The sequence below is a fragment of the Sphaerodactylus townsendi genome, linkage group LG16 (assembly GCF_021028975.2).
Source record: "Sphaerodactylus townsendi isolate TG3544 linkage group LG16, MPM_Stown_v2.3, whole genome shotgun sequence".
Taxonomy (NCBI): Eukaryota; Metazoa; Chordata; class Lepidosauria; order Squamata; family Sphaerodactylidae; genus Sphaerodactylus; species Sphaerodactylus townsendi.
The window spans coordinates 9,283,815-9,309,281 of record NC_059440.1 but is presented as its reverse complement, the minus strand read 5'-3'; the positions used below and the strand labels follow the sequence as shown (position 1 = coordinate 9,309,281).

The 25,467-nt window shown below is 50.2% G+C and overlaps 1 protein-coding gene across 1 annotated transcript in view; it reads right to left on the bottom strand.

Moving 5' to 3' along the window:
• Window positions 1-3,949: 3,949 nt before the first annotated feature.
• The window catches only part of SLC6A4 (solute carrier family 6 member 4), a 37,687-nt gene continuing 16,169 nt past the window's right edge, over window positions 3,950-25,467 (bottom strand). The window contains exons 2-14 of the mRNA XM_048519527.1: window positions 24,825-25,432; window positions 23,024-23,158; window positions 22,374-22,593; window positions 19,700-19,838; window positions 19,057-19,191; window positions 16,780-16,883; window positions 15,528-15,655; window positions 14,028-14,140; window positions 12,764-12,895; window positions 11,857-11,956; window positions 10,636-10,736; window positions 6,719-6,886; window positions 3,950-4,881 (exon numbers count right to left, since the gene is read on the bottom strand). Coding sequence (XP_048375484.1) covers window positions 4,807-4,881; window positions 6,719-6,886; window positions 10,636-10,736; window positions 11,857-11,956; window positions 12,764-12,895; window positions 14,028-14,140; window positions 15,528-15,655; window positions 16,780-16,883; window positions 19,057-19,191; window positions 19,700-19,838; window positions 22,374-22,593; window positions 23,024-23,158; window positions 24,825-25,269 — 1,995 coding nt within the window. The 5' untranslated portion in view covers window positions 25,270-25,432 and the 3' untranslated portion in view covers window positions 3,950-4,806. The remainder of the gene's footprint in view (window positions 4,882-6,718; window positions 6,887-10,635; window positions 10,737-11,856; window positions 11,957-12,763; window positions 12,896-14,027; window positions 14,141-15,527; window positions 15,656-16,779; window positions 16,884-19,056; window positions 19,192-19,699; window positions 19,839-22,373; window positions 22,594-23,023; window positions 23,159-24,824; window positions 25,433-25,467) is intronic.

The following is a 25,467-nucleotide window of genomic DNA, read 5'->3' as shown; positions in this document are numbered from 1 at the left end:
GCCCGTGAGATGTCTCCTTACCTTGATATGGCTGACCTGGCTGCTTGAATCCATGCTACAGTAACATCAAGACTAGGCTACTGTAATGCCCTGTACTGTGGTCTCCCCTCAAAAATCAGCCCAGAAGACCCCAACTGGTCCAGAGTGTTGTAGTTTGGTTATTAGCAGGATGGAGCATGCGTATTATTCCCGTTCTACAGATGCTCTGCTGGATGCCCATTTGTTACCAGACTCAATTTAAGATATTGACTATTGCACCCAAAGCCTTTCATGGTCTTCGTCCCTCTTATTTGTGTGACCGCCTCTCCCCTGTGCTGCACCATAACAACCTCAGTCATGTCAGCAGGGGCTTCTGCAGGTGCCAAAATCAATAACTCCTTGCAAATATTCTTTCTCCGTTGTGGCTTCCTCCTTATGCAACACCCTGTCCAAGGAGGTCAGGACATCTCCCACTCTCCTGGCTTTCTGCAAACTGCAAAATCGAATGATTCAGTAGGGCTTTTCGGCATATCTAACTACAAATTGCTCACAAACTTGCTTGGATAAATGCTTAGGAACTGTGATCTGTACTGCTGTATGTAGCTTTCTGTAAGTCTGATTCTAGGATGTAAATTTTTACCACTTTAATACCTGTTCTGTGCTTCAGTTCTTTCTGGCGGTTCCAGACTTCTCAAATCTTAATGCACCCTTTATTGACTGTCCCATTTAGTTGATAGTACTGACTTGCTATGTGTAATTTGCCTTGGGTCCCTGTGAGAAAGGCAAGACTGTAAATCATGTAAATAAATAAAAATAAATATGTGGGGGTCAGCCGCTTTCACTGATTGGGACGGGCACCAAGTGTAAACTCTGGAAGAAGGCTGCCGCCGATGAGGCCCGTTGGGACAGGAAGTGACGAGACCAAGGCTTAGAGGGCCGGTGTTGGCGTTGCTTCTGGAGGTGGTTCAGGAAATTTAAGTGGTGCCATGGGGGAGGAGAATCTGTGTACATGTAGATGTGTCTCCTTGTTTCATACCAGTTGTGGTGGGGAGGAAGGACCAGGGTAATGTAGAGAGATGTTCCTTCACTCATGAACTGTGTGAAACTCACCACTAAGAGACTCTAGCACCGGGGGTGGGGGTGGGGGTGGGGTTTCAATAAAAGCTGGAAACATTTCCGATTTGTTTTTAAATGGAAAAGTGTTTTGCTGCTAAGGGCTCTGCTTCTGCCCAGCAATCCCTTTCCTTGCCCCCAAGTGTTTTTAGAATGCGGGTGAAGCTTGGTAGGGATTTTGCCCAGCGAGGCTTCCAACTGATTACTGGAGATTTGATTGGCTGTTAAGATTCTTTTGAAATGTTGCTTTGGCAGCGGCCCACGTCCCTGCATTGCCGAAGTTAAGCTGTGGCAATAATTTTTGTGGCTGTTTCCGCCTCTAGTGGTAGCCATTTTGTTGTCCCACCCACCAGGCTGAGTCAGAATTCCAAACGTGCTCATTAAAAGGTTGGGGGCCCCAGGTCTAGAGTATTACTTCTGCTTCATAATTATAGTGTGCAAAGGAGAGTCTCCTGAAGGGCTCTTGTTGAGGTCCCTCAGCACGAAAGGAAAGCAAGACCACCAGTACTATCTTTTCCCTCTCTCCCGGCACCAAATATGCAGGGGTACCACAACTGGCCCAGGGCGCCATGAAAGACCCTGCGTGGATTCCACTGTAAGAAGCTCCCCTTAGAAATGTATTTGCTTTCCTTTTTAAAAGGGTGCATGACTCAGGTGTAGGGATGCTTTGGAAGGTCATGGTTCCCTGAAGGCCAGGTGTTGAGAAACTGTTGGCAATGTATCCACATCAGTTGCAGAGAGTTTGCCGAGCAGGTTGACTTGGTGATCCCCGTCAAATGGGTTCTTTTTGCCGAAGTAAATTATTCCCCACTAGACAGTCACGGGGGGGACACAACTGCCGTTTTCTTTATTGTGATAGTAAATTTATTACAGTAACAGTTTACGTCAGAAGGCACGTACTGAGGACTGACAATCCAGCATGGGGGAACATTCATAACTAATGCAGCAGCATAAATTAATCCAGGTGCATTATATGTACAGGTGAGTGAGGAATATGTTTTGTAGAATAAAACTCCAGTTTTACAAAAGGTAAACGCGGTTCCCAGTTCACCCAGGAATGATAGCAGGCAGGGGTTTTGCAAATTCCCAGCTGACGCTTTAGGGGAAGACCATATTTTTATTTAACATTAGCCTGTGCATGAGAAATAATTTCTTGGCTATGCTGATTTGCTGTGACTAATAATGTTTCCTTCCATCTCCACCCTTGCAGCTTCAGTAGGGCTGTGAGGGTCCAGAATCGCAGACAGATGCATTCTAATCTTTTGTGCGTGTGTTGCCTGGTTGTCATTGTAATTACACACACATGTTGCGCTGCAACAGAAATGTGCATATATGTGGTTGATGCGTAATGCCAGTTTTTAAGAAAAGGCTGTCCTAAGAGAGAGGCCGCTTTGGTGTCTTGCAGCAGACATTTTCCACTGCTGGGCTGTCAGTCCATTACAATGCCCAACTGTATTCAAGAAATATTGCTGTAAAGCTGCGGCTGAGGGTGCCTGGAAGAAAGCACCTGTTGAGCACACCTGTGCCTGCATCATGCACATCCCACCCTCGCCGCCAATCGCTTGCTCAATATGATGGCAGGAGACACCGTAGCTGTTTTCATTCTGGAGCAAAGCAGGCCTCATCTTGCACTGGAGGATCAAACCAGATGTTGTGCTTAGATCCTGTATGGACAGCAGTGGGGTAATCACCCCACTGGCTGCGTGGGTCTGCCCCCTGGATCAGCTCTCATCGATTGCAAAAAAACTCCGTGGCTCGTGTATGGAAAAGCACCACAGTCAGACACATTTTATTCCTAAGCACATGACTCTACATCACCGTTGCTTGTGGATTATGGCAGATGTGCTGTGTGGATACTGGAACAGCAGAGACAAGCGCCATGTGGATGGGATCTACGTATGGTGTTCTCTGCACAAGAAGAAGAATTTGGATTTATATTCCCCCTTTCTCTCCTATAAGGAGACTCAAAGGGGCTTACAAACTCCTTTCCCTTCCCCCCTCACACCCTGTGAGGTAGGTGGGGCTGAGAGAGCTCAGAAGAACTGTGACTAGCCCAGCTGGCATGTATTGGGAGTGCACAAGCTAATCTGGTTCACCAGATAAGCCTCCACATCTCAAGTGGCAGAGCGGGGAATCAAACCTGATTCTCCAGATTAGAGTGCACCTGGTTTTAACCACTACACCAGATATGTGGTGCAAAGGAAGATGGCTAGGAAGAGAACACTATAATTTGGGGGGGGGGGAGGGTGTGAGTGAAGCAAATAACTTGAGCCAGTGACTCAAATGGTGGCCCTCACTTCAGGGAGCAAGATGGTAGCTCCCTATGGCCTGAAGTGATGCCTTTCTTGTAATGGTGGATAAGCTGGTGGTTAGCTGGCATTGAAGAGTTTACATAGCTAGATGGCTTGAAGACTTCAGCTGTTTGAACCCAAGCCGCACAATCGGCAGAGTCACGCAAGAGAGCTCTTCAAATTGCAGATCTGGGATTTCCCATTTTGAGAGTTCCCTCATTAAAAATAGAAACAGAACAATTATGCACACTGGACATTAGCTTATCAGAGAACAGTATTCGAAGGTGAACGGTCAAGCGGCAACCGACTTATTGTGATGCCATCATTAGGGTTTTCAATGCAAAAGACAAGCAGAGAAGAAGAGTTTGGATTTATATCCCCCCTTTCTCTTCTGTAAGGAGACTCAAAGAGGCTTACAATCTCCCTTCCCTTCCCCCCCAACAACAAACACCTTGTGGGGGTGGAACTGAGAGAGCTCCGAAGAACTGTGACTACCCCAAGGTCACCCAGCTGGCATGTGTTGGAGTGTACAAGCTAATCTAGTTCCCCAGATAAGCCTCCACAGCTCAAGTGGCAGAGCGGGGACTCAAACTCGCCTCTACATAGCAACCATGGTGCTCTTGGGTGGTTTCCCATCCAAGGACTAACCATGGCAGGCAGACCCTGGTTAGCATCTGAGCTATGACATGATCCAGCTCTTTGGAGCTATGTAGGGGGCTAATAGTGTCCCAGACCATTCTTTGCTCCTGATGGACTGGTTTTCAACACCGAAGGATGATATTTTCTGTCTTGTGGACAGCGTCGCCAAATGGGTACTCTCCCCCCTGCAGTCTGAAATGACAGAGGTGAGCAAGAGCTGCGGAACGAGAGTTTGAGCAGGCTTCTCAAGTGGGAAAAGTGAATGACTTGGACGGAGGTTGGCGAATGGGCCGGGATGCGTTGTTTTCTTCCTGGGAGGTTTTTTTTGGGGGGGTGGGGGTGGGCAGTATTGGTTGCAAATACTGAGATCTTTAGAAGCACAGACAACAGGGTTCACCACAGAGGGTCACACTGAGAGTGGAGAGGACAGGGGTGCTTGGCACAGCTGTGCGACTCTAAACACAATCCTAATCTGCAACAGCGGTCAGGCGGAGGCATGCAGTCAGGCGGCCCCGGGCCCACGTTGGGAGGCGCTGATGTTCATTCACATGAACGCATTCTCAAAAGAAACCAGAGCACTACGGGGGACTGAGGAGCATAGCCAGTGTTTCATTGTTGGGAACGCCTGGAAGCCTAACCCCGGTCAGCAGGCTCCTCTTCCGGGTGGAGATTCGGTTCTCGAGAAGAGAGGAGTTTAGAGCGACAGGAGGCGAGGAGGGCCTAGCGGACGGACGCTCACCCGCCTCTCTCACCTCCCCTGCATCCGCCAGAATGGCAAGGTTGCTTAAACTGCATTCATTCGGATATCCCCGAGGGGAATCTCTGTGATGGTTTCAGGAGTAATGCTTTTTAGAATACGCTGCGGGGAAAGAAGGAAAGGGAAACAAGAGTCGGATAGCAAATATTTCAGGTCGGATAACCGGGGTGGAGGAGGAAAGACAGCTGACCTAGGGCTCTCGTTTCCTCCTCTTCCCCACACTGCGCAGATAATCGCAGGACATCCCATACAACCAGACCTGGATCACAGAGGCATATCTAGGGAAAATGTAGGCTGGTGTAAAATCTGAGTTTTCCACCTTCCCATCACCCCCACCATATGGGCGGCTGCCCTTCCCCACCATGACCAAAATGTTTTTTTGCACTAGATCAGGGGTAGGGAACCTTTAACACTCAAAGAGCCATTTGAACCCATTTTCCACAGGAAAAGAAAACACTTGGAGCCCCAAATTTTGACATTTAAAATAAAGATAACACTATATATATATATATAGGGGTTTTTTTACCTTTTACTCCGCTCATTCTGAGAAGCGCATGGATGCGCCTGCCCTGCTGCCTGCAGGGCGGGCAAGGATGAAGTCAGCGGCTCGGCCTCGCTGGCTGCTGGGAAAGCGCCTGCCCCGCTCCAACGGGGCGGGCGAGAGGGGAAGCCCGCGGCGCGGCCCAGCCGACCATGGGCAGTTGGTGCACCCACCCTGCTGCCGGCAGGGCTGGCAAGGATGGGGCCGGCGGCTTAGCTCGTGGAGCCACAGTGCAAGGGCAGAAGAGCCGCATGCGGCTCTCGAGCTGCAGGTTCCCTACCCCTGCACTAGATCATCTCACGGGGCGGGGGAGAAGGGGTGGGGGTGGGGGCGATTTTCCATCCCCATGTGACTAAATGGCCACAGCCTGGGGAAATTTTTTATTTATTTATTTATTTATTTATTTATTTATTTATTTATTTATTTATTCTATTTGATAAACCGCCCTACCCCCGAAGGTAGGTTGCCCCAAGGTTGCTGAGTCAGGTGGCACACAGTCCCAAAGACTCACAACTGGAGCTGCTTTTAGATTGAATAAGGTTTTATTGGGGGGAGGGGGGATTCTTTTCTGAACAAAAATAACTCCACTGACCGTATTTGTCTATCATGGATACACCCTTTGCTTGCTCTTCATTTTTAGAGGCATGCATAAAGTGTTATCTTTGCACTGATTGCTCTGGGAGTTATTCATAAAAGGTGGGGAAAGGCCAGGATGTCTGGAGCTTAGACTGTGACCCAGGGGGCGGTGCCATTTCCTCATCAAGCCCCTCCCCCTGCAAGGATTCCCACATACTCTTTGGAGGGAGGGGAACCAGGTACAGACCCCGTATGTCTAGCCATTCTGCTTCTCTTGAAATTAGCAGAAGAACACACACACCCCTGCCCAACACACACACACAAACCCTTCACAGTGCACACGGGGCTCTGGGTTGAGTGTGGAGTTCCAGCTTAACCATTTGTGAGCGCACAACAAAATGTGCCACCACCATTTTCAATATGAGAAATCCAATACGGGATCGTTTTTACTGCCATCGCTTGGGTGTGAGAAGCAAATGACCTTTTCAATCCAGGCCCTGTATATCCAGAATCAGCTGGATTGTTCTAGGACCATTTCAGCCAGCCACCCACCTGCCACTGATCTGGCAGCTGCCGATGTTTACTGTATGCCAGCTGTTCAAAGACCTTATGAAAGGTGTCAGAACATCTGACCAGATTGGGTGAGAACTGGGCTGTAAAAGATTACACTTGGGAAACCACAAGAACAGAACAAGTCAGAGAAGTGCCTGTCAGCCACAAAGCCCTCGCCCAGGGCCCTACAAAGGATCAAACTAAATGCAAACTTTTTTTGTGGGGGGTGGGTGGGCCCTACGGTAAATAGTCCTTGTGCAAGATAGATACCTCTTTAAGTGTCCCTGGGGTGGCTGCCAGCCGATAAACCATGTAGGCGGGAACACAGATGAAAGACGAGGTCCCGATGCCATAGCCCAGCACCATGGTCCAGTGAGGGTAGGTGTAGTCAAAAAGCCGGAGCTCCATCGGGCTGGACATGAAGCTGATGATGATGAACTGCAGGGAACCACAAGTGTTTGTTTATAGACTCTGGACCTAGCAGGTAAGAGGAAGGCAATCGCCCCTGAGCACATCGATGAGCCAGTGGAGATAAGATAGGGAAAGATGACCTCAGGGACAGCAGGGAAGAAACTGAAGCAGCGCAAAACTGCTCAGGGGGCGATGCGCAGTGGTGGGAATCCAAAAATTTTAGTAACAGGTTCCCATGGTGGTGGGATTCAAACTGGCATAGCGCCAATGGGGCTGGGCAGGGCACGACGGGGGCGTGGCCAGGCATTCTGGGGCGGGGCATTCCTGGGCAGGGCTGTGGCAAGGACACCAGTCCTTGGGTGGGAAACGAATGCACGCAGGCGCAGGCTGCCACGCATGCCGGTGCATCTCCTGCTAGACTGCTTCAAGTTCTGCGTGCTACTGAGAGGAGGGGCGTAACTAAGGCAAAAATCACGTGGCAAAATCACCAATTAGTAACCTCCTCTCGGCATTCACAAATAATTAATAACCTACTCTCGGGAACCTGTGAGAACCTGCTGGATCCCACCTCTGGCGATGCACCCAACAGTGCTCGTTTGTTTAGCATATCTTGAACCAGTCTTTCCTCCAGAATCACAGCTGCTTCTGCATAGTTTTTGGAGGACTAGATCCAGAAAAGTAAAAGAGGGTGGGTATCACTTGAAGATCACTTCCCACCAATTCCATCTGGGGCAGGTGTCAATCAACTTGAGCTCCCTCCACCAGGGACATATCAATGGAAAACAGTGCCTACAGCAGGCACTGAAAACCCTTCTCCCTTCCTCTCTTGCAGCCTGGCCAGACTGCATGTGCTGCCTCCGAAATCCATGTAGGCTTTGGCAGCAGAGCCGGCAGTTCAGTGCTGGACTCAGCCAGGCCAAGCCCAGCATCCAACTGCAGGCTCAGCCTTTATACTGCTGGTTCTGCCTCTGAAGTCCACCTGACTTAAGAGGTGGGGCTTCAGGGTCGAGCCAGAAATATACACCTGGACCCAGGCAGGCCGAGCCCACAGTTTGATACTGGGCTTGGCCTGGCTGGGCCCAGCTTTATGCTGCTGGCTCTGTTTCTTAAGTCCATGTGACTTCAGGCTCAAGCTTCGGGGGTGGAGCCAGCAATATAAAGCTGGACCTGGCCAGGTCAAGCCTGCCATTCAACACTGGGCTCGGCCTGCCTGGGTGCAGCTTTAAACGGTGGGCTCTGCTTCCGAAATCCACATAGACGTCCGAGGTGGAACCTGCAGTTTAATGCGACTGAGGCGCCCCCATTCAAGTGGCACCCAGGCACACACCCTGGCGGTCCCACTCTAGATACGCCTCTGCCCTCAGCAGCCACTATGGCACCACTCGATTTCTAACCTTAACACCTAACAACAGGGGGAATTGATGCCCAGCTGGTAAACTGGGAGAGGGGTATAGTGAAGCCCCCCTGCTCACACAAAGTCTGGCCAGCCACTTAACTCTTCCATGACTGACTGTTCTGCAACTCCTCATCGTACTTCAGGGCAGTGCTTTCCCCAGCCACTTCACATCTGCCCAGTAACTGAGGCCCTTTCCGTTTAATTTAATTTATCACTTCAGGCTAGTTAAAAGGTGGGAGGGGGGGTTGTGTGTGTCAATGTTTGAGGTGGTTATAGCATCCTTTTATTTATAACTTTTCTTCACCAGGTAATAAGATGGATATTTATTCAGCACACATTAATCCTCCCAGCAGGGTTGTTTTCAATCCACTGGCCAGCTCTGGATACTAGACAGCTTTTTGCCATCGATAAGCCTTACATTGTTCCTTTCTTGTTGGTTGCCCAGTATTAACAACAGTGCAAAGGGAGTCCCAGCTAATTTTGGACCGGTGTGTGTGTGCTTTAATGGGGCTAACAGCCCAGCCAGTTTGCCAGGTCAGTCGTAGGACTGCAGCTCCGACTTCTGGCAGGCCTTTGGGGTTTCTTTTAATGTTATGAAGGGTATCTCAGCTACTTCTCCAATCATTTTAGCAAATTGGTGGTTGTTGGTTTTCCGGGCTGTGTCCAGTGTGTAACAGACTTCCCTCTGTGATACACCACTGGCATCTTCACCTCTGAAGATGCCAGCCACAGATGCAGGCAAAACGTTAGGAATGAGATCTACCAGACCATGGCCACGCAGCCTGGAAAACCCACAACAACCAGTTGAATCCGGTCGTGAAAGTCTCCGACAATACATTTTAGTCAATTGTTTTCTGAAGAGCAACTGGTCACCTTCTGGCTTTCCTGGTGCTTTTCTTTTTTGAGCCGTTTCTTCTTCTTCTTTTTTATAAATCAGTTCTTAAAATTTAACAACAAAAGGGCCACAAAAAAGATAAGGGAAATGGGAAGAATCCAAAATACACCCTCCTACATAATGGCAACAATAGGCAGGGACCAATTATTTTCTTTGTATACATCACAAGGCTTGGAAACGTGCCCCCAGGGACATTTTGGGCCCTCTGAACAGCAGACTTCCCTACACTCTAAAGCAGACTGCACTCTAATTTTCAAACTCCCATCTGTTTTAAATGTACTTTTCCACGCAGCGCCAGGGGGTAGGCTGCCTGGAGTCCTTTTGTATGCTTGTGTGTGTGTTTATGGCCTGGTGCTCTAGATCCTAGCATGCTGAAAGTTCGACCTTGCTTTTTTTAAAAGTTATTAACTGGACAGTGGACAAACTGATTCACAGGCATGATATTGCTAACTGGGGGCATTGCGAGCATTCCACCAAGAGCTTTGCGAGCAGAAGGCTAAGCTGGAAGAGCAATCCTTGATCTGTGTGTCTCTTGCAGTTCCTCTCCTAAGGACATCTCAGCCAGGATGCAGAGATCCAGCTCATCTGAAGCTGCTGCTAGTAAGCACCTGGTCAGAGAAAAGTAAGCCTGCTGCCCCACAGGTAAACATGCTGAATTGGGCTAGAACAGGTGGAGGTCTGCCCAAGCTTTGTTGCCAGACAAGACTCAATGGAACCGCCACAGTATGTCCCTTTCTCCTGACCAAACCTGTGTGCCTCTACTTGGAATGGGGAGACTGAGACAGTGAAGGGGGTGTGCTGATATAACACCTGCCCTGTTGGCCAACAGTCTGCCTCCCTGAGTTCACAAAGACAATCTCAGCCGTGGGACTGAGGCTCCAGACAGATTATACATTGCAGGAGAATCCCACATGCGAAGACTTCTCCGTTTGAGAACACCCAGCTTGCATGGGGCTTCCTCAATTATTTCTGGATTGCAGCACCTCCCCTGGGACTTTTCCGAGATGTTAGAGACAGGTATGCAAGGAGCCACTCAGACATGTTTATGAAGCACTCGGCAGATCCAGCAGTTCAGGAGACTAGCCCAAGGTCAGGAGACTAGCCCAAGGTCACCCAGCACAAGCTAATCTGGTTCCCAAGATAAGCCTCCACAGCTCAAGTGGCAGAGCGGGGAATCAAACCCGGTTATCCAGATTAAAGTGCACCTACTCTTAACCACTACACCATGCTGAAGCAGAATGGATGCGAATCGCGGGCTTATTAATTCACACAAGGAAGCCTCTTTCCGAGCATGGGCTGGCTTTGGGATTGAATTGAGAGACTGGTTCAGTCTTATTAGCCTCCTCCCTGAAGTGTACAGCATCTGAGCATAAGGTGAGCTTCGTGGAAGGAAGCACTGCTGGTTTGCAAAGGAAATATTCCCCTTTAGGATACCACTGGCAAGCAGGAGAGCCACCCATAGATTCGGACTCCCATTCGACTCACCAGGAGGAAGAGGGGGCTGATGGCAACCCAGCAGACTCTCCAGTACCAGCCGGGGCTGAATCCAATCATCTCTTTCACGTCACTGCAAAACTGGGCAACTCCTGCAGAATGAGTGGAAGAGGGGTCAGGGTTAGCCATATGCTGCCATGAGCTCAGCCCATGAGGGGTCAGTGGCGGAAGAGCTTCAACTGCACCAGCTCAGGGTTCAGTGCACACAAAAACATCCAAGTTTCACAGCACCCTCCCTAGCAGAGGAAGTGCACGTCCTTCCAGGCCAACATCAGCTGGCTTTTCATGGGCATGGACACAAGGCAATTTGGCAGCTACTTGAGATAGGAGAGGGGGCAATGCAGGAGGAGGAAAGAGGTGGGTTTTCTACCCTGTTTTTCTCAACCAGAAGAAGAAGAAGAAGAAGAAGAAGAAGAAGAAGAAGAAGAAGAAGAAGAAGAAGAAGAAGAAGAAGAAGAAGAAGAAGAAGAAGAAGAAAGAGGGGAGGGGAGGGGGAGGGGGAGTTTGGATTTATATCCCCCCTTTCTCTCCTGCAGGAGACTTAAAGGGGCTGACAATCTCCTTGCCCTTCCCCCCTCACAACAAGCACCCTGTGAGGTAGGTGGGGCTGAGAGAGCTCCGAGAAGCTGTGACTAGCCCAAGGTCACCCAGCTGGCGTGTGTGGGAGTGTACAGGCTGATCTGAATTCCCCAGATAAGCCTCCACAGCTCAGGCGGCAGAGCTGGGAATCAAACCCAGTTCCTCCAGATTAGATACACGAGCTCTTAACCTCTTACGCCACTGCTGCTCCTGGGGCTTACGATGGTCTTCCCTTCCTTTCTTCCCCCCACAACATACACCTTGTGAGGTAAGTCCTGAGAGAACTGTAATAGGCCCAAGGTCACCCAGCAGGCTTCAAGTGGAAGAGCAGGGAATTGGAACCCGGCTCTCCAGATAAGAGTCCACCACTTGTATGGAGGAGTGGGGAACCAACCCCCCTTCTCCAGATTAGAGTCCATCGCTCTAAAGCCCTTCACCATGCTGGCAAGGAGCAAGGGGACTGGAAAGAGTCAGGGGGGTCCCCTGGGCCAGAGCCAGGTACACAGAGGTGCCTCTGTTTCTTGGCCAACCCCTGACCTGTATGTCATCCCACTGTTTCACAAGCTATGGGTCTTGCAGGGACAACATGCTGGTACTGGCTGCCGTTCCCAGCCAACGGGAAGGAAGTCTCACCATAGAACCAAGCCACCGCAATGGACTCCAGAAACACCACGGCTAGAAGGGCTGGACCTGTTGCATATTCCTCAAAGAGCTTCACGACATAAGCGCCACCCTGGGAAAGAAATCGCATCATTGCTTTGGACGTCCAGCAGGGAAGCTAGGAGTTAAAGAAACCCGGCCTGGCCTTTCCGCCAGGCAAATCATTCCCACCCAGCTCTGCTAATGACCCCTTATTCCAGCCGGTTCCCCACCCTCCTTCCCTCTGCATCACCCGGTGCCACCACCTTGCAGGAAAAGGGACTGAATAGAAAGCAACAGGCGTTTCTCCTGGGCTTTGCATGAGGTCATCCAAGGGAACTTGAGCCTCTCTACAGCCTCCCTTGCGACAAGGACTCCAGAGGCGTGTCCCTTCTGGCAGAGAAGAGAGCTCAAAGCGGCACTTGGCCAAAAGAAAAGGGAGCAGCCCTTCCAGCAGGAATCTCGATTCCCCCTCTACAGGAAACCTACAGATCCGGGAGGAACTGTTGGTAAAGTCTGAGTTTTGACCCATACAGCCTACATGCCAAACACTCGGCCTCTGGCTCATATTGGCCCTGATTCAGTCTGTTGGCATCAGTAATAGCGCCAGATGTTCGAAACGCCAAACTCTTCTTTTGGAAGAGGGCTTTGCATCGCGTGTGACGTCATGCTGTGGGACCGAACACCCTTCCGTTCTTCTCAACATTTTGCCACTTGAGGACAGTGAAATCACTTTGGCTGGTGAAATCAGAACATTTCGAAGGAAAATCCTGTAGCACCTGACAAGAGGACTCGGAGCCCAGATCTCTGACTGCTGCTGCTGCTGCTGTTACTTTGGCACCCTGCAAAACCTCAGATTGCCAGTGTTTACCACTGGAGTCAGAGTAACAGAGCAACTTACAAAGGTCAGTGTTGATAATGCGCCCATGAAGCAGATCACAATGAAACAGAGTACGAAGAGCTCCCGACGCTTGCCCCAGATGTGCGGGAATTCATCCAGGATGGCGGTGATCACTCCTTCAAGCCCTGCAAACTGAGAAAGCACATCCAGGAGTCAGGGAAGGGAAGTCAGTGCTCCCTTTTCCCAGAGTTTTTAAAAGAGGGCAAGGTCTGTCTTTTCAATGTAAAGGAATACCCACACAGCCTCTTTTTTTAACATGTGGTAGACATAGAATCATAGAGTTGGAAGAGACCCCAAGGGCCATCAAGTTAAGCCTTGTAGACTTCAAGAATGCAGGAACACACAATCAAAGCACTCCTGACAGACGGCCATCCAGCCTCTCTTTAAAAACCTCCAAAGAAGGAGACTCCATCACACCTGTAAAGAGGCTATGACCTTTTGGGATATAATACTGAAGGAATTGCAAAAAAATTCTGAAAATAACAATTTTGAAAAAACCTGAGGTCCTTCTATTGAAAATAATGGGTGAAGTTGTCCCTAAGCAATACAGAACTCTGTTTATGCATGGCACAACTGCAGCATAAATGGAGAGACAATAAGACACCAACAAAAGAGGACTGGATTCTGAAAGTTATAGAATATGCAGAAATGGCAAAGCTGTTGGCATTACTAAGAGATAACAGCAGTGGTGGGATTCAGCCTATTCGCACCTATTCAGTAGAACTGGTAGCTAATTTTTTTGTCTAGTTCAGAGAACTGGTGTAATCCCACCACTGAGTCCTTTCAGAACCAGTTGTTAAATTATTTGAATCCTACCACTGGATAACAGCATGGACAATTTTTCCCAGGACTGGAAACGCTTTACAGAATACCTTTTGGGGGAAAAAAACCGCTATTCAGATAGAGAAGTAGTGCCAGGGTCTGAAACCTACAGAAGACAGTAGGTTGCAATTGCCAGGAGATATTTAAGAAAGAATTACTGAATCAACATGTTAATTATATGCACTGAAGCTAGAGCTAACCTGTAGTCAGATGAGATAGCTTGAAGTCACTATATGATGTGTAATGGGGTGTGTTTTGTTTCTTTTTATATGTGCGTGTGTGTTTATGTGTATTATCTTATGTGAGAAAATAAAAATATTATTTTGTAAAAAAGCAACACCCACACAACCGAAAACAAGGCCTTTGGAATCGTTCCACACCTGCCCCCGTCCCGAGCCGCCTTTCCAGGGCACTTCTATCACCAGCAAGAGCCCCTCCTTACCGTGCTGTCTAAGCCCAGCGTGATCAACATCAGGAAGAATATAATGGCAAAGAAAGTAGAGGCAGGCATGTTGGCAATGGCTTCTGCGTAGGTGATGAAGAGGAGGCTGGGTCCTGCCAACCAACAATGAGATCAGGCTTAGAAGAGATCACGGGCCTCCACCTCTCTCCCCCCCCCCGCCCCCACTTTCCTGCTTTTCAAATTGGAAACTCAGCAGTTCTGGGGCGCCACTAGGAAGTGTACGGAGCTAGCTTGACTGGGCATCGCCCAGAGGCTGCTGTTGTCAATCAATCCCCCAAGCCTGGCTTGGGAGCCTGTGAAATAGGGACCTTCGGGCTCAGGCATATGTAAAGCCTTGCCGGCGGTGGTGGTGGAAAGTGCCTTCAAATGGCAGCCGACTTATGGCAACCCCAGAGGGATTTCAAGGCAAGAGGAAAATAGAAGTGGCTTGTCATCACCTGCCTTTGTGGAGCTAACCCGGACTTCCTTGATGGTCTCCCATCCAAGTACTAACCAGGGCCGACCCGGCTGAGCTTCCAAGATCTGGTGAGATTAGACCAGACTAGACTAACCTGGGCTATCCAGGTCAGAGTGCTGTTGCAGGTGGGAATCATAAACTGCATTAGATAGCTCTGTGCCAATTGGCAATCCTCTCCTAGTCAGGGCCCTTCCGCGGCTCATTGGTTGACCTTCCCCATCCTTTGGGTGCCCTTGCCTTCTGTTGGAAGCTAGCCATGTTCAGGGGCAGGGCCATAGCAGCTGGAAAGAGGATGGCTACTGGTCTAATCTAGAATGGTGCCTGGACATCTCTCAGTCCCTGTCCTCCAACTGGGTTTGCTTCCAGGTAGGAAGATGGAACCACCTGTCTGGATGGTGTCCCGCCACTAAGCTGGTTTGAATGAGAAGAAACCTGTCCCAGTATCCTGATCTATCACTATGCTCTGCAAGTTTTTCTGCCTTGCTGGGAGATCCCTGCAGGACCCCTTTTCTGCCGGATCTAATGAGAAGGCAGGAGCTGTGCGGAATCCAGCTGCCTGCTTCAAGGATGTGAAGATGGCTAACAGCAACCAGAGGCAAAGAGGATGTTTCTGCACAGTCTCAGCAGCCATATTCACAGTGACCAGGCTGAGTTTCTTTGGGTGGCAGAGGCTCTCGGTGGGGCAAGAGCACATGAGCATCCCCAGAGATATGTGGGGAGCAAAAGGAATGGGCCAACGTGGTTAAGAGCAGGTGCACTCTAATCTGGAGAACCGAGAGTGATTCCCCACTCTGCCACTTGAGCTGTGGAGGCTTTTCTGGTGAACCAGATTAGCTTGTGCACTCCAGCTGGGTGACCTTGGGCTAGTCACAGTTCTTTGGAGCTCTCTCAGCCCCACCTGCCTCACAGGGTGTTTGTTGGGGGGGGGGGAGAAGGGAAAGGAGATTGTAAGCCCCTCTGAGTCTCCTTACAGGAGAGAAAGGGGGGACATAAATCCAGACTCTTCTTTTTCCTCTTCTTACCGGCATCTTTGGCAACTTCCGAGACATCTTCTTGCCTCATCTCGGCCATGTATCCAAGCACGGTAAAGATGACAAATCCGGACATGAAGCTCGTCATGCAGTTCACGGCGCTGGTTACCAGAGCATCCCTGCAGCAGAAGAAAAATGGCCCAGCTGAGAATGGAAGGGGTCCCTAGTACATGCCTTTCCCCAGCAACAATTGCTGTCCCTGGAAGTGACAGCTTCATGTCTGGGATCTCTCCTGGTTGGATGGGGAGGGAAATTAATGTGAAAGAGGAGGAGGAGGAGTTTGGATTTATATCCCCCCCTTTCCCTCCTGCAAGGAGACTCAAAGGGGCTTACAATCTCCTTTCCCTCCCCCCACCAACAAACACCCTGTGAGGTAGGTGGGGCTGAGAGAGTGCCAAAGAACTGTGACATGGTCACCCAGCTGGCATGTGCTGGAGTGCACAAGCTAATCTGGTTCCCAAGATAAGCCTCCACAGCTCAAGTGGCAGAGTGAGGAATCAAACCCGGTTCCCCAGATGGGAGTGCACCTGCTCTTAACCACTACACCATGCTGGCTCTGGAAGGAAGAGACCTCAATGGGGTATAATGACACAGAGCCCACCTTCCAAAGCAGCTGTTTCCTCCAGGGAAACTGATGTCTGTGTGTAAAGGTCAGGAGTAATTCTGAGAGAACTGCAGGCTTCGCTGGGAGGCCAATAATCCTCCCCTCCCTTTGAATATCTGATGGGGGTGGCAGATTTGCTGCCTTATGGGGAAGACTTTGGCTTCTACTCACACTCTGCATTTCAGAGAAAGAAGCAAATATTGCAGCGGCCTCACTAGGGTTGCAGGACTCCTCCATTTAAAGCCGATGTCTCCAACTGGCGCTTCAGATGTTCACAGACTACAATTCCCATCAGTCCCTGCTGGCATGGCCAATTAGCCGTGCCAGCAGGGGCTGGTGGGAATTGTAGTCCATGAACATCTGAAGCGCCAGAGTTGGACACCCCTGATTTAAAGGAACCCTAACCTAGGACTGCTGCTCCCAGAAATAACTATTTATTTGAAATATGTAATATCCTGAATCTGAACCTGAAACCATACCTAACTTTTCAAGACTCAGGGAAATGGTTTCAACTGTCACTGTTTTATCTGGGACAACATTTCCAACCCTTGAAGGACACGGAGATCCATCTGTGCAGCAGAGCCCCTGTGGAGCTTCACCGTTCCTGGCTGAACTCATTGCAGATTGGCTGGGACTTACTGGTAGCAGTTGTTGTGAAACTTGTTGTAGCTGGCAAAAGCAAGGAGGACCCCAAATCCTGGGCCCAGAGAGAAGAAAATTTGAGCCGCGGCATCCACCCACACCTGAAAAACAGAGGGAGCCACTATAGAAAGCGACATGGCAGCTTTGGGCACAGAAATAAACCCTTTTTTCCCTGTTCCAGCTTGTATCATAACCCCGTCTGTATCTCTGGAGCCTGTGACATTTTCTCAGTCTGATCCAGCTTGAGACACCTGCTTTGTAGCAGAGGCCTATGGCTCTCCAGATGTTAATGGACTACAATTGAACATCTGGAAAACCGCAGGTTGCAGACCCCTGGGCCAGAAGAAGAAGAGTTTGGGTGTAAATCCCACCTTTCTCTCCTGTAAGGAGACTCAAGGTGGCTTACAAGCTCCTTCCCCTTCCTCTCCTCACAACAGACACCTTGGGAGGTCGGTGGGGCTGAGAGAGTTCTGAGAGAACTGTGACTAGCCCCAGGTCACCTAGCAGGAACGTAGGAGTTCAGAAATACATCTGGTTCACCAGATAAGCCTCTGCCACTCAGGCAAAAGACTGGGGAATCAAACCCGTTCCTTCAGATCAGAATCCACCTGCTCGTAACCTCTACACCACGCTGGCTCTCAACTCAGAGAGGTAAAAGAAGCTCAGCCTCTACAGCTTCCGAACACCCACACCTGGCCCTCTTCCAACCCCTCGTCATCAGCCATCCTCCCCTGCTACATGCGCAGCCTGATCCCGACTCCCCTGCTATTCCGCAATCACGCACGTAGGCAAGTGCGGAATTCTTTCTGTCCAAGGAAGAGCAAAACCTGCCAGCTTGCTCTTGCCTAGAACACATTGCCTAGGATCAGAGGCATAGCAAGGGGGGAAAGCGCCCGGTGTACTGGTGCGTCCTCCACCCCTGCCACACCAACGCCTGCCTCCGTCCCACCCTAGAATGCCCCTGCCCTGCCCCCGGAATGCCCTCGCCACGCCCCCACCGGAGTGCACGCCCCCATTCCCTTGGAGCAACACCTCTGCCTGGGATCTAAAGAACTGGACAGCTGGACACAGGTGTCTGTCAGGAAGCGTCTTCCAGACATCAAAGAGGGCTCTGTGTTCTGTTATGTTAATGGACCTTCACTTTACTTTCAGCCTCCCACCTTCCCTTGATTTGCAACATGTAGTGAACTAGGGGCACCCAAGTGCCGGCGCCTGACTTTATCTCTTCACACAGCCATTAAGAAAGCAGCAGCTGCAACATTCCTGTCCTGTTCTACTCTGTCTTTGATATGGGAAGAGAACGGGGGGAGGAGGGAGAACTCGGGGATAAAAGGTTGTACCCAAAGACAGAACTGGCTTCTTTTAGCCATGCCGCTGTCTGTCAATAAAGGCCTCTGGTTTGAAATCCAGAGTCTCCTATTGGTCCACAGATCTGGGGCTTGACAGTGTCCAAGTGGGCTCTGATGCCGACCTTGTGTTTCTCACACAACAGACTTTTGTCCAGATGTTTATGTGGGGCTGGCAGTATGCAGAGTGCCAAAATCTCATTGCATTTCGGAATTCCTGAAGACACTCTGGATCCTGACATTTGTTTTACATATTCAGTCTCTTCCAGAACCTGAGGCTGTCTGAACTGGGAGCAGATCGCTGGCCAGCCCTGAAGATCATCCTAATTTCTAACAAGTGGCAGCGTGCAGAGGTAGGCAGCGCCAAGATTGCAATCTGCTCTCTCCAGTGCTCAGACATATTCAATACACTTTCAACACCCTTTATTACTTTTATGGGCCTTATTGAAGACGGGGCTTTATCAGAGAATTGTGTGTCTTCATTTCCTTTTCTTTGAACTCCCTCATATCAGCTGGGAGGCTACCGGCTGGCAAATATTACAACCTGTAATCTCGGTATTAGGTGTTTTTTATTATTAAAGGGACTGAGATATTCTCCCCCGTCCAAGACTTTCATAACTATTTAGGGACACGAACGCTTGCACACGGCGTACATTGCTTGCAGGTTAAGGCTCAGGTGAATTGAACTGAGCCCTAGCCGAACCACAGTGTCTCTGCAGGAAATGTCTGCAAAAATGTTTGCATGATGCATGCACTTTGTGAAAATAAAGAGAGGCTGGGGAGAGAGATCTGGTGTCAGTCACCAAGAGCAAAGTGTGCGTGGTGCAGTTTAAAGTCACCCTGAAAACCGGAAATTGGAGTAACTTTGATCAAAAACAGCATGCTTTGGCCATGAGACTTTGCTAAAGCAGTCGTGCGTTGTCCTTACCTCTGTGGCGAGAAGTTTGTGCCACTGGGGCTTCAGATAGTAGACCACCCCTCTCCAAGCCCCAGGCAAAGTGGCACCCCGTATTAGCAGGATAAAGAGGACGGCGTAAGGAAACGTGGCAGTCACCCACACGACCTAGTTGGAAAATAAAGGGATCCAGCATCGGCCAAGGAAAACAGCTGGATCACAACTACGCAAACGATGCTGTAAACCAACACGGAAAGGTTTCGCTTCAGCCCAGTTCACCCCCTGGGGCTCCTCTGACAGATGAGCAGGGGTTGTGGCTCGGGGGTACAGCATCTGCCTGGCACACAGAAGGCCCCCCGGTTCAATCCCAGTTAAAGGATAAGGTAGTAGCAGGAGTGAAAGACCTTCAGCCGAGACCCTGGAGAGCAGCTGCCAGTCTGAGTAGATGACCTTCCGACCTTCAATGACTTCTCCCATATTGAATCTACTATTTAGGGGATGCCAGTGATTTGACCTTTAGAAAATGGCCATTAAAAACTCCATCTTAAGAAGAAGAAGGAAAAGGAGGAGGAGGAGGAGGAGGAGGAAGAGGAGGAGGAGGAGGAGGAGGAGGAGGAGAAGACAAGCCACGGCCCTTCCCACAACTCCTCCTCCTGCTGTTGGCCTTACTCTTCACCTTGCCCGAGGTTTTCACCCCTTTCCAGATGCTGAAGTACACGATGGTGAAGATGAACAGCAGGCAGAGGGTGAGCTGCCAGCTGATCCCGCCCAGGTCGTCCAAGCCGTTGGCTCTGTGCAGCTGCAGGATGTGGCGGCTGAAAAGGAAAGAGGTTAGAGTCAGAGTGGTGGGGTCCAAGCGGAGGGGGAGGGGCCGAGCCGCCCGTCCTGCTGGCAAGTCCATTGTGTGGGTTAATTAACTCCAGTGGAGGGTCAGGGAAATTAGGAGCGGGAAGGACATGGTGGTTTGGCATGGCTTGAAGAGGTGGCGGTCTGACAGGAACAGAATTTTAACTGCCAAGCCATGCCCAGCCAACCTCTGGCAGACCTGTCAGCATGACCAAAGGTGGAACAGAGAGAAGGGACCAGCGGTTCTGTCTGATGTATCTCCCCTACCTCCTGCTTCTTATGAGCAGTGGTGACACACCTCAAGGAGGAGGAGGAGGAGGAGGAGGAAGAGGAGGAGTTTTGATTTATATGCCATCTTTCTCTCCTGTAAGGAGACTCAACGTGGCTCACAAGCTCCTTTCCCCTTCCTCTTCCCACAACAAACACCTTGTGAGGTAGGTGGGGCTGAGAGTTCTGAAGAACTGTGACTAGCCCAAGGTCACCCAGCAGGAATGTAGGAGTGTGGAAACGCATTACCAGATAAGAGTCTACCACTCAAGTGGAGGAGTGGGGAATCAACCCCAGTTCTCCAGATTAGAATCCACCTGCTCTAAGACATAAGAAGACATAACAGCGTGCCCTCGGAAGACCCCACGCCCTGCCATTCACTGCAAGTCTCTGTTCTGTGCCTCTGGACTGGAAAGAGGCAAGCTCAGAACAGGGACTCAGGCAGAGAGCTGTTCCTCTTTGGTGGCAGCTCATTCTGTGGAATCTCTGAAAGCTCTGATTTCACTCCGTGCCAAGGCAGGGAAGAATTATTACCATCTTCTTTGAAGGCCTATGGGAGCAGGCAAGGCCAGAGCAGAGACACGTGCAGACATTCAGGGAGCCCCCGCCTGCAAGGAAAGGTCCTCTGAGCCCTGCAACTACGTCATGTATTTATTTCAGTGCATGAGCTTGCCCAGTGCTGAGCTGGTGAACTGCCAAGGTTAGAGCGAGTGTAAATTTTAGTTCCAAGGTTACTGCAGGGGGACCAGTGAGGCTGGAAAGGTGGCCGCCTGCTAGGAATGTTGGCCACCTGCTAGGAATAATGATGGCCAGCTTGAAGGCCCGAGTTCCAATTAGGAGGCAGCTTCCACTTTCACAAAATAACTTGCATAGGTGTCAAACTCAGGCCCTCCAGATGTTTGTGGACTACAATTCCCAGCAGCCCCTGCTAGCATGGCCAATTGGCCCTGCTGGCATGGGCTGATGGGAATCGTAGTCCATGAGCACCTGGAGGGCCTGAGTTTGACACCTATGCATGGCTAGGATAGTCAGATACAGGCTGGGAAATTCGTGGAGCTTCGGGGGTAGAGTTTAGGGCAGAGAAGAGAGATCAGTGGGGTATAATGCCACAGATTCTTCCCTCCAAAGCAGCCATTTCCTTCAGGGCAAGTGACCTCCACAGATCGGAGCTCCGTTGTTATTCCAGGAGGTCTCCAGGCCCCACCTGGAGGCTGGCAACCCACCAATGGCACCTTAAAGATTGACGACCGTACCCAGCAGATTTCTTGGGGGTTCTTTAAACTTTATGGAATTACATATTTGTATAAAATTGAGCAAATGCCATAAGGCTTGCTGCTCTTGTATAACTTTAGTGATATTTGGAAGTATAGTGTTAACTGAATGATTCAATTACCGGTGCTATTAAATAAGGGCTTTTGGGGGGGAGAAAGATTGGCACTCTATTTCACATTTTGGACAAAGAGTCAGCAATTCCATTCTGTCCCCGGGGATGCACCAGCCTTAGAGGCAAAAAGGGTTTTAGGAAGTGGCAAAAGAGTTTGCCATTAGTTGATTTTAGAGGTTGGAACTGAGGCCCTGGCTGCAATTCAAGCCCCCATATGGCCCTGTGGACCCACAAAGCCCTTTATTGGGGTTCCCAGCTCTGTGTTAGGAAATAGCTGGAGATTTTTGAAGAGGATGCCTCAGAAGGGCACAGTGCCACACACCACCCTCCAAAGCAGCTATTTTCTCCAGGGGAACAGGAACTTGATTGCCTGGAGACCAATCCTAATATGGCAAATGGGCAACACTACCCATTATAATGGCCCAAAGCAGGGGCCTGCAACCTGCGGCTCTCCAGAGGTTCATGGACTACAAATCCCATCAGCCCCTGCCAGCATGGCCAATTGGGGCTGGCAGGGGCTGATGGGAATTGTAGTTCATGAACATCTGGAGAGCCGCAGGTTGCAGTCCAATATCCCGTCTCACCCAATGGCCAACCAGTTTGTCTTAAGAGCCAACAGCAAGACCACTTAGAGCAGGGGTCTGCAACCTGCGGCTCTCCAGATGTTCATGGACTACAATTCCCATCAGCCATTTGGCTGTGCTGCCAGGGGCTGATGGGAGCTGTAGTCCATTAACATCTGGAGAGCCGCAGGTTGCAGACCCCTGGCCCAAAGGATCACCCCACCCCTGTGAGGCCTCCTTCCCCTTCCCCACCTCTCCTGGCACGGCCGCTTCCACTTACATGCACTTACGTGTAAAATTCTTCTGCGGGGGAGGTGGAGTTCTGGGTCCAGGCGATAGTCTTGTTGGAGAAGTAGTTGGTGCAGCTCTCGGTGTTCCAATGGTTGGTGCAGCTGGTCCAGGGCAGCTCCTCCGCGAAGGAGGAAATGAGGTAGTACAGGGCCCACGCCATGATGGTGTTGTAGTAGGAGGCGATGTAGAAAGCGATGATGCAGATGGCAAAGCCAATTCCTGGAGAGAAAGACGGGAAAACTGAGGCCCCCGTCACAAGAGCAGAAGGCCAGCAGGCACACAGCACACTCCAGAGCCAGTGTGGTGCAGTGGTTAAGAGCAGGTGGATTCTGATCTGGAGAACGGGGTTTGATCCCCCACTCCTCCGCCTGAGGCTCATCTGGTGAACCAGATGTGTTTCCACACTCCTACATTCTTGCTGGGTGACCCTGGGCCTGTCACAGTTCTCTCAGGACTCTCTCAGCCCCACTTGCCTCACAAGGTGTCTGTTGTGGGGAGAGGAAGGGAAAGGAGCTTGTAGGTCATCTTGAAGTCTCCTTACAGGAGAGAAAAGTGGGGTATAAATCCAAAACTCTTCTTCTTCTCTTCTTCCAGTCCTCTGGCTTTCAGGGTGCATAGAGGCTCCCCCCCTCCTTCCCCTTCTGATTACCTTTGAAAATAGGGCAGATTTTCCTCCAGACTGAGATGCATCCACTGCGGTGATACTGCCCCAGGGCCAGTTCCATGTAGAAGAGAGGGATCCCTCCAAAGATCGCCATGATGGTGTAAGGGATGAGGAAAGCCCCTGTAATGAAAGAACCCTGTTTAAATTCAGCGCAGAGAGAAGGCCAAGAGCTAGCTAGTGGGACTACGGTTGCCAACGTCTAGGTGCGGCCTGGAGGTCTCCTGGAATGACAACTGATCTCCAGGTCAGTTCTCCAGGAGAACTAACGTCCTTGTCCTCCCCAGGATCTATTAAAGGTATAGTTTCAAAGCTGTTCTTTGAGCCAGACAAGAGGTATTCTTTTTACAATATCTATAGTGTTTCTGGCTTATCTTGTATACTGACATCTCTAGGCTCTCCCAGAAAGTTGGCAACACTATGTCTGTCCCTGGAAGGGAAAGGCATCAAGATGAACTATACCAGTGGTGGCGAACCTTGGGCACTCCAGATGTTATGGACTACAATTCCCACCAGCCCCTGCCAGCACAGCCAATTGCCATGCTGGCAGGGGCTGATGGGAATTGTAGTCCATAACATCTGAAGTGCCAAAGGTTCGCCACCACGGAACTATACTAAATGTGTCCTTTCTTTTGAAAACTACGACTGCAAGCACAGAAACAGAAGAGAAGCAAAAATGCTGGATAATTAGAGACATTTATTTGCAAAAAAAATCCATCTTTTTATTCTGAATTTTTTGTCTGGATTTTCTTTTTCCGCACAATCATCCCCTTCTCTACAGCCCCCTTTTTGTCTGGATTTTCTTTTTCAGCATTCTCAATTAATGGATGCTGTTGGGGTTTTTGTGTGTGTGTGTGTGCAATGTTTTAAAAACAACAGTGCCTGAAGGGTTGATACCCAGTATGGCCACCTTCAAAGAGACCTGCTCACCTGGCGGCCCAGCAAATTGTGTTCAACCCATCAGCAATCTCTTGACCCCACCTGTCAGATGACTGAGGAAACACACTTAGAGCTCAAAGTCTCTGTATAAATGACATCCCTTCAGCGAAAATCCAAAAAGTGACACAAGTTGGAAGGATTCCAATTGCCAGGTGTGTACAGCTGGATTCCACTTTCTGTTTGTGATGTGTTACCCACGTTTTGTATTTTTCTTTATTGTTGGTCTTTTGGTCTTTTGATACAGACTTTGAATTTATTTCTATGAAAGGTACAGTTTTAACGCTGTTCTTTGAGCCAGACAGAGCTCCCAGAATCCTAGAGATCTCCCAGAATTACAAGTGATCTCCAGACGGTGGATGCTTTGGAGGGCAGATTCCATGGTTTTATACCAGTGGTGGCGAACCTATGGCATGCATGCCAGAAGTGGCACTCAGACCCCTCTTTGTGGGCACGTGTGCCATCGCCCCAGTTTGGGCACTCGACAGTGGCATAGCGCCCAGGGGGTGAGGAGTGCATGATGCACTGGGCATGCGCCCCTGCGGGGGCATGGCAAGGGCATTCTGGGGGCATGGCAGCGTTGTTTCGTGGCGTTCCAGGGCCATTCCAGGGCAAGACGGGGTGGACAAGGGCATGGCAGGGGCGCGGGGCACATGCGTGCCCTGGGTGCAGTTTCCCTTTGCTCTGCCCCTGGCACTTGGTCTCTAAAAGATTCGCCATCACTGTTTTATATCCTACTGTGGTCCCTCCCCTCCCCAACCCGTGCCTTCCTCAGGCTCCAACCCCCCCCCCCAAAAAAAATCTCCAGGTATTTTGCAACCCGGAACTGGCTACCCTAGCCAGGTGAACTCACCTCCTCCATTTTGGTAACAAATGTAAGGAAATCGCCAAACGTTGCCCAGATCTACTGCATAGCCAATAACAGAGAGGAGAAAGTCCATTTTCTTGCTCCAGGTCTCTCTCTCATCCAGCTCCCTCAGGTGTTGCCTAACTTCTATCCTGCAAGTGGGAGAGACCGTGCTGGTAGTCATTGCTGCAGCGCATGGGGTACCGGCCGAGGCCTCCACCCCGTCTCTCGGACTCGGGCTCTGAGCCAAGGAATATCCGTTGGAGATCTGGCTCGTGGCCCCTTTGTCCCCCTGGTTTGGCTGTGCTCTGTGCGTGTCCCCTGTCAGGAGCAGTGTAGGTCTGGCGCTCTTGAGGAGATGTCCGTTCTCCGCACAATCATCCCCTTCTCTACAGCCCCCTTTTTTCGAAGAGAGAGGTTGGCTCTCATTGTTGGGGTCTGTCTTCTCCATACCGCTGGTTAGAAGGTGAAGCTTTTGTCCATTTGTAAGTGACGGACGCTAGGACCACCGTTTGGCGATAGATACTTTTTTTTTCCTGCGAGTTTCTCAGTGTCAGCTGTGTGGCTCCAGGCTTTATGTCCACTGGGTTCTTGGGGAAACACGCCGCTTAAATCTGAAGAAGAAATTTAAAACCAGTTAGAAGGAGCA